Below are 16,195 nucleotides of genomic sequence, written 5' to 3' on the forward strand. Positions count from 1 at the left end.
TGCAAAGCTATGCTCTGGACCCCTCAGATCAACTGTAGCCTGATATTATTTTCCTTCCTTTTCTATTTTGCTTTAACCCACAAACAAAATAAAAATAATAATACTAACAACAATGCAGGATGAATAGCAAAACAAAAACTAATATTGTTGACTTTTATCATTTTCAGGTATCACATCATATGCTTTAAATTGCAGGTTAGCAACTAAAAACACCACATATGATTTAGACAGGACACCCTGGAGAAGATGCTGATGCTAGGGAGAGTGGAGGGCAAAAGGAAGAGGCGCCAACCAAGGGCAAGGTGGATGGATGATATTCTAGAGGTGATGGACTCGTCCCTGGGGGAGCTGGGGGTGTTGACGACCGACAGGAAGCTCTGGCGTGGGCTGGTCCATGAAGTCACGAAGAGTTGGAAGCGACTAAACGAATAAACAACACATGATTTAAAAAAAGAAAAGGAAAAAACAAGCCCTGAAAATTTATGGAATCGTGCTGCCCACATGGTAGACCCTATACAGGGTCTATGACATAGGTAGCACAATTCCATAAATTGACCCAAATTGATTAAAAACCTTTTTTCTTGCCTCTTTTAAAAAAAAAAACTAGTTCAGATATTGACTCAGAACATGTATTAGCAATCTACTGTGGTTCAGATATAGATTTATTTTCCTATTTTTGTGTAATAATTCCTTTGCCTGTCCTCTGTGTACAAAGTATATCTTTTGACTTGTTGACGAATTTCAAATGCTGGTGATTTAGCCAAGAACAACATGTCTGTTTTTGACAAGAAGCAGTCTCTGTAGGCTGTCATATTGACAATCTTGTGAATTTCAAACCAAATGTAATCAAACTAGGACAAACCCAAATAACCTAAGTTAATGATCAAGCTCTGTAACTATATATCCAACAGTAAAGTTATTGTAACCAGTCTTCAGACGTCCAATTAAGCTAGTAAATAAACACTCATATAAACACTCATTATTTCAAAGGTTGAGTAAGTAATTAATATACATTTTAAATCCTCTCAAAAACATCAGACAAGAATTCAGCTTAAAAATAGGGAATTTCGGAGGCAGGAAAAACGTCAGGATCAAAATACCTTGAAAACAAATAGTTTAGTTGAGTAACACATTCTGAAGTATTTTTAATGTTCTTTAAAGGGTTTGAAAACAATTTCAAAAGAGCCAAGTTGAGCTCCAGTAATATTACTGAGCCTTAACTTGATCCCAAAAGGATTTGCAAGCAATTTTCCAATTAAAGTTTTCTCATTATGTTTTGTGAGTTAACAGATCAAAATTATGGGTATGGCCCAGTACTTACCACTTGTATTTGGCAGGACTGAGTACAGCTGTACAAACTAATAAATATCTATATACCTGTTAAGAGTTCAGTGGGGTTAAACAATAGATCTTACACTGAACCCAAAGAAGAAGTCAATTATGAAATTCCTTACTCCAACTATATAATGTTGGTGATTCCAAAATGGAATAGCATGATGGTTATATACTGTATGTATGTTTAAGAAGCTTAAATAAACTCCCAGTGAATATGGAAAATTAAATCTAGCATTCTCAGAGGGTAGTTATAATCCATATCGTGAAAATCTTAGAGAATAACTAAAAAAAATGGTTTAATAATTTATCTGATTTGCTCTAATTTAAAGAATACCAAACCAAACATTTAGATTAAAGAAACAAGTTAAAAATAGACTTTTGGCATGCAATGCAGAAGATGTAATTTACAAATAACCATAACCTATATACTAGCTCTAGTAAAATGTCTTTTCAAAATTGCTAATGATCAAGGGGAAAATCTAAGTCCAAACTGATCAGGTCAAGAGGATGACCATCCATGACGAACACATTTAAGAAAGAAGATTACACCATTAGTGGTCACTTGGGACTAGGCATCACTTTAACTATTAACTATTATCTACTGGTTATTGACCAGTACTGATCTCAGATCACCCTGCATTGTCCTGCTGGCAAGTACATTGTAACTCTAAAGTTGGTAGGGAAACTATAGGTAGATGAAGGGGGTTTACAGTACTATTTTTTTTTCCCAGTGCTGGCTTGGTTGGTTTTTGGAAGTTTTACATCTGCTCTCATTCTGCATCTCTATAGCCCTTTTGGTCAGATTAATGATTGCTAGCTTTGGTATGCAGATCTCAAATTTATGTAACTTGTAGCAGCTAACCTACCTCCTCAAGCCCTTCCTTTGTTGCCTTTATTAAAAATAGAAACCCTTTATCCTTTATTACTTCATTGTTTGGTTTGTACTAGTGCAACATATTCCAGAACTGCTTAAAAGGAAAAAAAATGAACCATTTATTTATAAGTGTAGTTCTGTGGAACAGGGATTTCTAGTTGTGGCTCCTTCAGATTCCAGGGAGGGGGACTAGAATAGCATCATTACTGCCTTTCAGCATGGAACAGATTGACTTGGGAAAACAGCCATCTGGACATTCCGGAACTCAGATAACGGGAGTGGAGCACAGAGATCCCAGGGTGGGATTTGGCAGGTTTATGTTGCTATTTGTCTCCTAAACCCCAAGAACCCATATGAAAAACATTGGCAATATGCTGTTTAAGAAATCAATGCTGCTAGGTTCAATTTATTTTCTATTAATGCTAGTAGGTCAATTACATAAATAAATAAACACAAATTCCTGACAATTCCATATCAGTGTACCTTGAGCTGAGTGTACAGTAATGGAAAATACAAGCTATAAATTATGAACCAATGTGATAGTTCAAATCTTAGCACCTGAAATTATGAAAGGAGCAGGCCAATAAAAGGAATATGTACAGGGTCGTTTTACAACTTGGGAAAGAGCATAGTATAAGTCCCAGGAAAAATAGGGGGTAATAGCTTCACCATATGCTTCTAATACAGTAGGAGTTAAAAACTAATAAGCTTTTTATTAGTTAGTAATCCATTAACACCAGAAGTCTTTCTCAAATTTATAGACATCTTCTCTATTGAACAATGAAGATCGTTAACCCAGTCCCTCTAAAATTTTGAGGGGATATCGGCCAAGCCGAATGTTGTATGCTGCTGTTCTTTGTTTCTGTTAGGCCTAGCCCAAGAATGACATAGAAGCAATCCAGCCTGGTTCAGTTCTTTATTTGCTTACACTGTATAGACAGAATCTTGCCAGACTAAACCTGTACTGCTCTAACCTAATGGATATACTTTGGGGGACTCTAGGGAGTGGCTAATCTGAATCTTTTCCTCTTCCCATGGTCCAATTCCAGACTGTGTTGTCTCTTGTTTCTCCCCTCTCCTTCAAATGTGCTGCCTCCTTCCTGAGAACCTGCTGTGTTACAGTAGTTCATTACATCACCTCCTCTTTTGTAGACACATTCCATCACAGTTTCTCCTAAATTTCTACTGGAATTAAAGTCCAATAGTCTCTCAGGAAATCCAGAAGGAATTAATTATTTTACATTCCTCTCTTTCTGAACCAGGAGAGTCTGAGTGTAACATTGCTGTATTTAGTTGCAATACTGTAAAGCTCAACAATTCTGGAAAATGATTTATAACAGAATGAAACAAATTCTGAAAGTTGAATTTCCTTTCCAACCTGCCATCTTTCTATTAAATATCAGTAAACTTACAACGTATATTGAATTAGCCTTGTCAGTGGTAACTGCTACAAGATCACTTTATGCTTTTCATTGGAAAGTATGCACATTCCCTTTGTAAAAGAATAGCAAATTAAGTTGTGGGAGTACATCTTGATATGTAAAATAATGTATTGAAAAAGCAAAACTGGCTCAGAATTTAACTTAACATGAAACCATTTTTGGACTATAATGTCATACATGGGCTTATACTACACCTAAAGTTTGGGTTTCTCTCGACATAAAGTTTAAATAGTTAAATCCTGAATGACTAGACAGAAATTATTGTAACTTCCTATTTTGTTTCACACTGATTACTGTTGTTGATACTTGTATACTAATTTGTTTTAATAATCTGCAGTTTTTAATATGTAAAAGATTTAGCTATGTAAAACCAAACTAATACTATACTGGACTCTTATCTAATATATTCATTTTTCTTCAGTTGATGAAGTTTGTAAATTTCTTGTTTATTAGTATTTTCTTTCTTCCTTTCTTCCTTATTCTTTTCTTATTTGTCCTTTTTTTGCTTTGAAATGATTAATAAAAGTAGAATGAATCCTTGCCATAAAAGTTGACTCACTGCTGTAGTACAAAGATACCACTTGTGTGCGCATGCACGCATGCACTCTCTCATACTCCCTTCCCTTCTGTTCCCAAGGTATAAACTCTAGGCTTCTCCATTGTGGAGGAAGATACTTGCTTGGGAGCCTTGGGCAGTTGAGATGCATTTATAGAACAACAATCTCTAGTCCTGGTAGAGGCGTTATGAGCGAGCAGGTTTCAGGTCCATGAATTGTCTACCTTAGCTGCACATCCTTTAAAGAAAAGGAAAAATCACACTGCTCCTGTATTCATCATAGTTATTGGAGGCCCAGGTTACCTCTGTGGCTCAGACTGGGCCTCTCTTTTTGAATAGCTGAGACTGCTGTTATCTCCCCAATTATCCGTATTTTTACTGAGATTAGAAAAAAAGCTTGTGGTCTTTACTCATTCAAAGTTGCAGCATAGAAAAATATGACTGACACATTTGACAAGTTTATAGTGATTTTTAAAAAAGAACTGTAACAGTCCAGGTGATATTAAGCATATTGGAAGCTGGCTAGAAAGACAAATTCTTCCAACCCTTTTCCCATTTTAAATACAGTTGCATCCTAGTTCTGTAAATCAAACTGGTTGCATTAAGTTGTCTCCTCCTCCTCCTCCTCCTCCTCCTCCTCCAAATACTGCTGTAAAACCATTTTTAATAGATGTCAATATATGGTATTTTGTTATATAGGGATTATTCATAAATATGTATTTCCATGCACCATTTTCAAACAAAGAATTGTTTCTAGTAAATTTTCCAACGTGGAAATGGTCATGGGAATTGGACTTGCTAGATCATCTTTAAATCGAGCAGTTGTAGCTTCCTTTTTATACGGTGTTCATATGTGAGAGAACAGACGTTCTTCTGCTCACCAGCAAATTTTCCTGATTCTTTTAAGTGTGGACAAAATAGATTCAGTTTCATGTGGGCACATAGGACCCAGAAGGGCAAAGAATTAGGAAATTCTTCTAATCAAGTTCACCAGTGGTAGTGCATTTTTTCAGCATTAATACTATTAAGAATGACAGGAGCCCATCTTTTTCTTTTCTTGTGGGTTGTTTTATATCTGTGCTTCCACTGTTATTTTTGTGGGGTTGTTGCAAGTGAAATAAAAGTAATTGTGTTTGTATTCTGGTCACTATTTTGCCTTCTTCAAAATATTCAGAATTAGCCTTATTGTCCATCACAATAAATAAATAATGAAGAACTCTGAGAAAAATCCTGGGAAGACACCTTTCTTTTCAAGTAGAGTGGGGAAAATATACATTAAAATAATTTGGCACAGAAAACTGGTTAATTTAAGGAAAAGCCATAATATCAGTTGCAAGAATCTGACAAGCCATATGTTTGTCCTTTTTAAAAAAAAATATGATAGCTTTTACCAACAATAACATCTTGAAGTTGAGGAATCAGAAATCAGAAAGGAAATCAGAAAGGAAAACAGTGATTTAAGTTTCCTTGCTAAATATCAGTAATTTGCTTCCCAAGTTCACCCTTCTTTCTTAAAGGAGTAGGATTATCAAAATGTCTTTGTAGATATAACTTCCCACAAAATGTTCTGGACACACTATAATTATTTTAATTACTTAATTAAATATATAGTATTTAGGAGGACCATTGCTTGGTGATGTAGAATGTGTACATTCATGCTACAATAATTCCTGAAAAGAGTGCACTTGTAATTAATTGTTAGATTTTCAGCTGTTGTTGTTGTTGTTATTGCCCTGTAGAGTACTCCAAGAAAAGAGGTCTCACTGGATATAATGGGAAGGTTGCTGAGCTGGATATCATGATGTGGCTAGGCCACAGGCACTGAGCATTTGCTGTTATCACAGTGTTGGCTCTTTGTTGGTGGCATGTAATGGGTTAAATTCCTCTGGGTACTAAATCATCCAAAAGAGGTCAGAGATGGAGTAGCAGAGATGGAGCATCCCGACAACTGGGATGGCTTGGTTAGTGGCCCAGATTCTTGTCTCTCTGTCTCTGCCCTGCTTATCCTCTATCACAGAGAGACTTTCCTTTTGAGTCTTTGCTATTACTGTTTGGCAGAGTAGACTGTCATTCTGAAAGGCTGAATGACCTTCTTATTCTGCATTGTTTTCTCTGTGGAGATGTGTTTTTTTGTATTCCCATTTGGCCGCAGAGAAGCCAGTGCACAGTACATTCCCAGAACAAAAAGGCAGGCACATGAGCATTAAAAAAAAAAATCTGCAGTGATTGTGGCTGAACTGAAAAGAAAAAAGTCCTCCTCCTCTCCTCTTCCCTTCTTGTAGCCAAATGCTACCGTTCAGATCAGCACAGGCTGTGGAATCAACAGCATGGCTGCCAACAGCAGCAGAGGTAAGAGAGGGAATGTCGCGGGTGAGTTAGTGAAAGCAGCATCAGAACAGGAACTAATGCGTCTTCCGATAAAGCCTTGCCAGCGTTTGTATTGTCTGTTTGCTTCTCATGTAGATGCACATTTGTTTCTCTTATGCAAAGGGACAAGTGGGGAGATGGTGGAAGGAAAATGTGCATCAGCAGGAAGAATGGAGGGATCTGGTGCTGAAAGGGAAACCAAAGCTGCTTTTGATGCCAAAGACCAAAAGCTCAATATGCAAAAGTATCTGCTCTCCTCTGCTTTAAGGTTTTTAACAATGATAGGTGGAAGTGGGGAACAGTGGATAAACAAGAAATCAGCTCTTCACGACTGGCTTCATGCAACCACAAAGCCTTGAAATCGAAGGTTCTGAAAAAATCAAGCTAACGGGGCTTCGGCTGTGGTTTCCTCAGAGCGGGCAGAACTGAAGAGGGGTGGTGGCTTGATTAAACTGACTTTGTCTCTTTCTGTTTCTATTCACAGCTGTCCCTCCCAAACTCAAGAAACTAAAGAGCCTAAATGTAGAAGTTGGAGCAAAGGTTTCTTTGAAATGTGAGGCAAGTGCTGGAAATCCCCAGCCATCCTACAAATGGTTCAAAGATGGCATAGAAATGAAAAAGAGCAAAGATATCAGAATAAAATATGGGAATGGAAAGTAAGTAAAAACAGGTGCTTTTTTCATCCTAAAAATGTAAAAAAATGTGTTATCATAGCTAAGCATTCTTAATCCGTTATTGGTATAATTGTCATAAGAATGACTGATTAGGAATAGTTAATTTCTAAATAAAGCAATGCTTATAATATTTAGACCTAAATAGCTTTGGTTCTTGTTTGTGAGTGAGATCTGTTCATAATATTCTCAGAGGACTTGTTATTAACTTCAGTGTTTCAAGGTGCAGGCTGGACTCAAAGGAAAGAGACATTTATCTCAGCCAGCCTTCTCCAACCTGGTGCCCTTCAGATATTGACTGGAGGGCACCAGGTTGGGGAAGCCTGTTCTAAGCTAAGACTTGTGCTGCAAAATGGGAAACCCAACGATTTCTTTTCATAGACCATCTAGAGCAGAATTCTAGAGAATTCTGGGAGTTGAAGTCCACACAGCTTACAATTGCTGAGGTTGGGAAGTACTGTTCTAAAGCAAGAAAGCGTAACTATTTTTGCTGTAATGTGAAAAAAAATACTTTGTTTAGTCATATTCAGTTAAAAGAAAAGGCAGATGACCAATTATTTATTAGCATTAGGAGTGAGCAAAGCTGGCATGCTGCTCCTCAATGGGTCCTCTGGATGGGAGAGTCAATGTGCTCTACCTTAACTCTTGGTGTGGTGGAGGTGGAGCCAGATGGCCTCAAGTGGTATCAGGCCTAGAAGTGACTTAGGTCATTTGGAGCAAGCAGTGTGGCTTAGAACCAGGGGCCATTTTGCTTCCTGTTTTTATTTTGAAGGGGTGCTTTCTTGGAGATCCATTGAAGGGAGGTGCCCTCTCCCTTTTTAATGGTATTTACTATTCTTTCTTGGTACATAATGCCAAAGAATTAAATTCCTCATAATGTTCTGATGGATACCAATGTGGAACATGGACATGGAATTCTCTATTGATGCTGAGCACCTGGCTTCTCAAATCACAGCAAGGCCATTGTATGTTAGCAAAAGTTATCAAGAAACAAGGCCAGCAGGCTTCCTAACACCAGATCAGGCCTAGAGTGGAGGGTGTTCCATGGATGTCCATACATTGCACAGTACTTTGTTTCATGAAGTCAGTGTTTTGACTGCAGCTCAAGTGAGTTCATGAGTCAAATTAGATGGGATAAGATTGCATTGAATATGGTTCAAGATGCCAGATTTAATATGGAGTTTGGCCCAAAGTGGGTTTTGTGCTTCCAATGGAAAAACGTCAAATTGCTTTAACTTACTAATTTTTTTAAATCAACAGAAGAGGATGAAACCTGCTGGGATAATAGACATTTCAGAAGGAATTAAAATGTCCAGTTTCAGAAAATAATGTGGATGGTTTTGGAGTTAAGCTTTCTGAACTTTCCTTTTTTTAAGAAAGAAAGAAAGCTGTAATTTTGTGGCTTATCTCCGTATATAGATAAAAATATATACATAGTTATCTTTTAGATGGATCTGAAACCAGCAAAAATGTTTTAAAAAATTGAGTAGGGTTTTGGATAGTTTTGGACAGAATTAAAGGGCCTTTTTCTACAAAGAGCATTATTTAAACATATGTTTTGATTTGGATCTGGATCATAAAATCTCCAGTGATTTCCTACAGCAATTTGGAATTAATAAATGCATTGCAATTGATATTCAGGGTCTTTTCAGCACTTTTCTTGTAGGGAAAGGACTTCTTACATGATTGGAAAGTTTCTGAAGGAGGGTCCCTTGTGATTAGAGGATAGACCTGTCACATACTTTTGCTTCCTGTTCTCCCCATCCTGGCATTTTTGGGAGAAATTTAAATAATGTCTCAATATTTGCCATTTTGCAGTGCTCCAAAATGTCAGATTATTCAGTTTAGATGCTCTGTATCCACAGTTTCCACCCTTTTCCTTAATGCGAACCATGGCTTCATCATCAAAAGCTTTTGTCATATAAGCCAGGGATGGATAATAGGTTGCCCATAGGCACCATGACTGCTCCAGAAGGTATCTTCAAGACCCTCCAAATTACTATTATTTTTTTCAAAGACTAACATCTCATGAGACTTCTAAACTTCATGAGATGTCACTGTTATCATCTTAAACCTCACAAGAAAAAACTGAAATCTTCTGAGATTTGGTGATTTTCTAAGCTTTCATCTGTTTTTAAGTCCATCTATAAGGAGGGACAATTAGTGCAGGGGTTGTAATTGAGGAAGGATTTCTGGTGGGGGGAGATATGTATGCTGCTATGAGCTCTCTGGACCAAAGCTGAGATGCAAATGAGATCCTTTCTATTCAACATTGGGATTTTTATCTCTTCATTTAAATGATATTTGATTATGGACAAAAAAGGCTTGTTTAATTGTTTTCATCAATATTGTTATTAAAATAAAAGCTGGTAAAATCTAGGAACACTTGATTTCAGTGATTATTCAACTCTTTTACATGAATTTAAAAATTTCCATACTGAAATGCTGTTCAACTTATTTTAATTTCTGAGGGGATTCATTTATAAACAGCTGTGGAAATATTAATATTGTGTCCTTAAAAGAGATGATTTTCACTCATAGGATTGCTAATCAGAGTTCAAATATTCTATTTCTTATTGCCTTTCTGCCTTCCTCTTTTCCCCTGCTCCAAATCAGCATAGGTAATAGATTGCTCCCAATGCCTTTCTCATTGCTGCTGCACTTGAAGGTAGAGTTAACCTTGGCCTTCAAGTAGCAGGTTTTGAATAAACTCAGAGTGAGTATAAGGATGACATGGCAAGACAAGCTAATAGAGAAGAGGAGACTAAGATGGGTGAGAGTTTCTAAAACAGGAGATAGTAAAAGCAGAATTAAAAACAGTTCCAGTGAGAAAAGATGGAAACCAAAGCAGTTAGTGTGTTAGGTGTCATCCTTAAAAGAATAGTCAGGTGTTCAGCCACTGTCATGAACCTCAATATATTCCACATTCTAGTATGTTGAACATCACCAAAGGCTGCGTAATAAAAAAAAATCAAGGATGATTCTCCTCTTGATGTTCTCTCCAGTGTCCATCTTATATTTGCTATCTAATTTTGTGTCTCTCAGCTGTTTCTGAATTTTGCATTTCTGTTTTCATGAATATAGTTCTATTACTTTTAAGACCTTAAACAAATGTTTACTTTTGTGAGGAATTTGTGCAATGATTTGGTAATTTGCATATTTTCCACATTTCCTTCCTTCACTATAAGTATATAGACCACAATCTGTTCCAATCTCTAAGCCACATAGTTCATATGTTCCATATTTGTTGATAAAGCACTTGAACTGCCTCTTCTCCTTCAGCTTTAAACCTTTCAGTGTTCAATGAATATTTCCTCTGCACCTGCTGCTTTACTATTAGATAGCTGTTGTTGCCTGTAGTACCTTGTTTCTAATGGACTTGGTCAATGTAGCCTCTTTACAAATGCTTCTGTTATTCTATAATCCCATTTTAAAGGATTTTAGTATAGTATTTCTATCTTCGTTTACCCTCATTTCTCTCTATTAGATCTTGCCAATGATTAGTTTTGATTACTGCCACCTTAAGGTGTTAGTTGTCTTGTGATTTCTCCAATCCTCTTTTTAAAAAATCTCATTTTCCTTTTGTTGTTATTTTCCTTTTTTCATAGTAATTGTGTTAAAAATTACAACTGCAATGATAAAAAAACTAATATAAACTAAAAAAGAAAAGAATAAAAAGAAAAAATAGAAAGTGCAGAAAAGAAAAAGAAAATAGAGAAAAAATGGAAAAGAAATAAAAAAGAATACAGTAAAGAAAAAGAAAAGAAATATATAAAGAAATGACTTTCCCCCTTCATCACAACAAGTACAAACAATTTTAGTAACTTATCACCTTCTCTTAAAGTACAGCAAATGATCTGTTCTTCCCATATCCCACCTCTTATCTATAAACAAATCCTTAAAACCTCATCATTTCAGTCCTAATCAGCAAAAGTTCATTAAGGGTGAACATAATAACAACATACCTATTTTAACCTTGTTCAAATAAACTAACTTTATTTTCCTTCCTTTTATTTTTAACAATATTGATCTTTAGTCCCTTCAGATAATGTCCTAAAACTCGATTTCTTTTCATTTTTTTTGTCCCTTCTCACAAAATTCTTCAAAGCTTTAACAAGCCTCTTTTGTAAATCCAATACTGGAAGATTATCCAGGCCACTCTCTTGTTTATCCCTTTTAATTATTAAGACATCAGCTGTTTCTTTTGTATGTCCAGTGTAGCATCTTTTTCCATATCATTCTTGTAGCTTGCCATTTTTAAATCCACTTTCAGATCAGTCTCAGTCTTGTCCAGTAAAACGTGTTCCATAACATCTTTAACATACAGTCTGTCTATAGAGGCAGAAACTCTTAAAATTAACTTTGGTGTCCACTGTTCAAAAATATCCTTCAATATAACCCTTTCGTTGTCAATTTCCTGTATTTTCTTGACATTTTTATTTATTTATTTGTTTATCACATTTGTCACCACTCATCTCCTCCCACCAGAGGGACTCTTGATTGAGGTATCTGTCCTTGTCCTTCTGTGCTTGATACAGAAGTTTGCATTTAGTTATCATATGTTCTTCTTTTAGGTTTGTTTGAGGGACCGTCTATCTTCCATGGTGTCTGCTGGGCCAATATAAATTGACAGGATTGGCACACTTCAGGTCCCTTCCATTAAACAATGTCATCTTTTGGCACCTACCCTCTGGAATGAATTGTACTGTATTTTATTTTCTTTGTTATATTGAGAGCAGCCCAGAGTCGTTAGGTTAGGTTAGGTTAGGTTAAATCCTTACTGCTCAATTCTCCATCTTTCTATAGCTACCATGATTTCTTGTTTTGAAACCTGCTTTGATCTTTCTTTTCTTTTTTCTTTTTCTTTTTGAAATTATGGGAATAGTTTTTTTGGTTTTGACAGTGTATTTTCTCTCTTCCTCTTGTTCCTTGGGTTCTCTTTTATATATTAAGCATCCTGAATGTGTTCCTTACACTGATTTTATATATTGATTGTCAAATCTTGCTGGCACACAAATCTTGGTGGCTTGTAGCTTGAAGCAGGGCTGGCAAGACCAAAAAAATTCATTTTGGAAAGCTCCATTAACCTAACTTTACATTGTTGCATTTTTACCCAATGGCCCAGAGTTGCATTTATCCAAGTTTGGCATTCTGACCACTCCTTCATAGTAGTATATTCTTTCTATGTGTTGCATTCACCTCTTGCAATTTGCCATAGAAATCCTCAGTGTCTTTTACTCTTGCAATTTGTGTAGTTCCATGAATAAATCTGATAATTAGATGTTGTTTCATGTGTCACAGCAATATGCATACTTAGCATTGCCTTTTTTCATTGTCTTTTTACTATCATTGCCAATCCTTTTTTAAATATGGTTTTATGACCTAAACCATTTGATTTCAAAAAGCCCATCGAAGTCCTCAGTTCACTTATTCCTAAACAATCTAATTTAATTTAATGTGCTTTACTTTTCTTTGATAATTTAAAGTTTCCTTGGTTTATGGTTCTCATATTCTATTTCCAGTTATATAAGACCTTGTAAAATGAGGGAGTCCTCTTTCAATACTGTCATGGTAACATTTCTTTGTGGCTTTGGTCTGGACATGTGATCACTTCCAGAGCAATTCATGAAAATTTCCCAATAACTAGAAGAGTGACTGCCAGCTTGGGAGTCTGGCTCCCTAACTTGTCTATTTAAATATTTAAGGCATGTCTGTATAGTTTTCTTGGCAAGAATACAGAAGCAACTTACCACTGCCTTCTTTGGAGTTACATGTTAGAATGCCTTTGCCTAAGTGGGTTGACTTCCCCTGCATCTGGAGAGCCCTACCTCACATTACCCCAACTCAGGTTTACTCTACCCTTTTGACCTTACTAGCAAGAATGATCAAGAGCTCGCATTCCCAACAGCATGGCTCTCAAGATAATTTGTGTTACTGAGCCCTCCCATCATGCTAAGGTTGTAATCCCATGGAACGTGAATTGAAAAAGTTAAGTTCTGAAAACCAAACCAGGAACACACATGGCAGGTGGAAAGAGGGACAAATGGCCATATAAGAGTATGACAGGTAGCACAGAATTGGAAATATGGTTCAAGATGTGCTGACATTGACAAATTGGTTTATTCAGATACAGTAAGTTATAAAAAGGAAAAAAAGAAAGAAAAATCAACATATGAGCTGTTCAGTTAAGACAAAAATATGCTAATGAGTAATAAAGAAAATATCAAACTACTAAACCCTTTCTAGTTCACTCTCTTCTGAAAAGAGAATATACATTTCCACCAAGAAGGATGAAGGGGTGGAATTGAAACTTGAGATTCATATTCAAAATCAGGAACACCTATTTCCTTTGAATTTATCCTATATTTGAGAAATCCTGGAGAACAGGTAGCATGACAGAGGACTGGAGGAAAGCAAATATTTTCTCTATTTTCAAAAATGGCAAAAGGGGGATCCAGGAAACCAAAGAGGAATAATATCTGACACTGATCTCTGCAAAGGTTCTAGAGCAGAATATAAGCATCCAGTAAATGATGGCCATTGATAGAAATCAGCACGACTCTGTCAAGAACAAATATGGCCAGACTAACCTTAGCCAATTAAAAATATGTAACTTTCTAAATACATTGTGCGAATTCTATAAGCACAATATAGCTTGATTTCAGCAGAAATGCAAGAAACATCTCTGCAGTAATTTCCATAAGAAAGCATAAGATGTCCTAATCTTGGAGTGATGATATTATGAAGTCTCCTCTCTCTTTTATTTTATTCTATTTCTGCTTTACATTATGTTTTATGTAGTTTTACTGCATTTTGTTCAATTTCTTTCTTACTCTGGTTTCAATTTTTTTTAGGTTATACTGTCTTAACTGAACTTGGTCATTGTTTCTGTGTTTTTCTTTTTACCTTGCCTGACATTGACCATAGTTAAGTAAAATGTGGATTTGAAATTTGAATTGGATTTGAATTAGGTGAATGCGCAGTTGGCTAGAAAATCCTTCTCATCAGTGGTTCCTCTGGAGAAAGATAGCATCCCTTCTAGACTACATAGCTGTGAGCATTAAACACAGCTGTTTTTGAAAGTATTCAGAAGTTTTATAATGTTTACCTAATCCTGTTTTTAAAACATTGTTGTATAACAGTGAAGAGAAATTTCTTTGCCACATTCAAAACCAGACAGAAAGCAATGGAACTTGGAGTATGTGAAATAATAACATAATTTTAGGAAGAATAGTTATTTTGAATCAATTAAGCTACAAAAATGAAATGCTGTTGCCATTATTTAAGTTCTGTTTTAATCTTGTGTAAATACAATCATAATTATTATGCTTTAATTGATGCCAATCATTTGTAATACATACTGTATATACAGTCCTATATCACTCTTGTGAAAGGTGAAAGGTCCCCTGTGCAAGCACCGAGTCATGTCTGACCCTTTGGGGGGACGCTGCTTTCGCAATGTTTTCTTGGCAGACCATAGAGCGAGGAGGTTTGCCATTGCCTTCCTCAGTCATATCACTCTTACATAACTAAATTTACTAGGACTGACTTGAAGTCCAGTATTGTAGCTTCTTGAAGATATTTCTTTATCAGGATTGGTTAACTGTTTTTTTTTTGGTTCCTTTGGGTACATGTTGACTCCTGGCAACTGCCTGGACAAGTCCCTGCAGTTTTCTTGGCAAGGTTTTTTGGAATTGGTTTGCCATTGCCTCCTTCCTAGGGCTGAGAGAGTGTGACTGGCCTAAGGTCACCCAGCTGGCCTTCTGCCTAAGGTGGGACTAGAACTCATGGTCTCCTGGTTTCTAGCCTGATGCCTATACCAAACTGGCTCTCTGATTTACATTGGAGAGGCTTTATTAAAATTAAGTTTTAAACTTGCTAGCGCATAAATTTGTTTAATTTCATTTGCAATTGAGTTATTTCTGTTAGGATTTTGAAGCGAACAAAGCATGTCACCTGCTGACAGATTTATTTCAGAATACTTAAGATTGAATATTTTTATTCTTTCTCATATTCTGAGCTAATGCTTCTATAATGAGAAGGAATAATATAGGAGAGAGAGAGGGTGCATTTGGTAGCATCTATAAAGCAACAAATTGGAAAGTTTTAATTGAATTAGGGCGTGGTGTTGTAGTACTGCACATTTGTTAAAATACGAACCGATGTGGAGTGGAAGTTGGAATCCGATCTATTCTCAGACAAATTTGATATTTAGCCAAATAACATGTAGAAACGTAAAAACTGGGTTACTTGTCTTCCAAGTATTAATAAATTGGTGTGCTTTAAGCAATAAAATTTCCAAATTGCTTTGAATATGTTTTCCTTTGTGTTTCCTTCTGTCTAAATGGTCATTAAAGCCCTGTTCAGATCTTCAGAAAAGATGCTTCTTTCTTCAGGATTTATTTAGTAGTAGTAAAGTTTAATTTATTTGTTGGTTGTTTCATTTATTCAACTAGTATACTGCCAAATCATGTAATGCTTCTGGCAGTTCACAGTGTTGTACAGATAAACCATCCATGCGGCCTAAAATTAAAACATCCATAGTTAACATTGATAAAAACATACATAAAACATCCAGACAAAATTAAAAATGAAACAAAGGTAAGAGACACACACATGCATTTATTCATTCAGGCTGGGTGGTGCTAGTCAGTCCAAAAAATGCTCTACAATTTTGAGTATCTTCCTAAATGAAATCAAGGTGGGGCCAAAACTAATTTCAACTGGAAAGTTATTCCAAAGGGTAGGAGTGGCTATTGAAAAGCAGGGCCTCTGTGCCTCAGCCTCCCTCACTTCATGGGAGTGGAGTAGAACCAATAGTTTCTCCTGAGATGACTGAATTGGCCTGGTGAACTGTAACAGGAGAAGGTGGTCTGGTAGGTATCTAGATGATGAGCCATGTAGGGCTTTGTAGATAATAATTAGCGCCTTAAATTGCACCCAGAAGCCT

General features: G+C 36.2%; 1 protein-coding gene across 1 annotated transcript in view; it reads left to right on the plus strand.

The window, feature by feature from the left end:
* NRG2 (neuregulin 2) overlaps positions 1-16,195 on the plus strand; it is a 163,475-nt gene that overhangs the window by 93,494 nt on the left and 53,786 nt on the right. Inside the window, exons 4-5 of the mRNA XM_063299925.1 lie at positions 6,490-6,556; positions 7,059-7,230. Of these exons, the coding sequence (XP_063155995.1) occupies positions 6,490-6,556; positions 7,059-7,230 (239 nt within the window). The remainder of the gene's footprint in view (positions 1-6,489; positions 6,557-7,058; positions 7,231-16,195) is intronic.

This window comes from Candoia aspera, chromosome 3 (genome assembly GCF_035149785.1).
Source record: "Candoia aspera isolate rCanAsp1 chromosome 3, rCanAsp1.hap2, whole genome shotgun sequence".
In the NCBI taxonomy this organism is placed as follows: Eukaryota; Metazoa; Chordata; class Lepidosauria; order Squamata; family Boidae; genus Candoia; species Candoia aspera.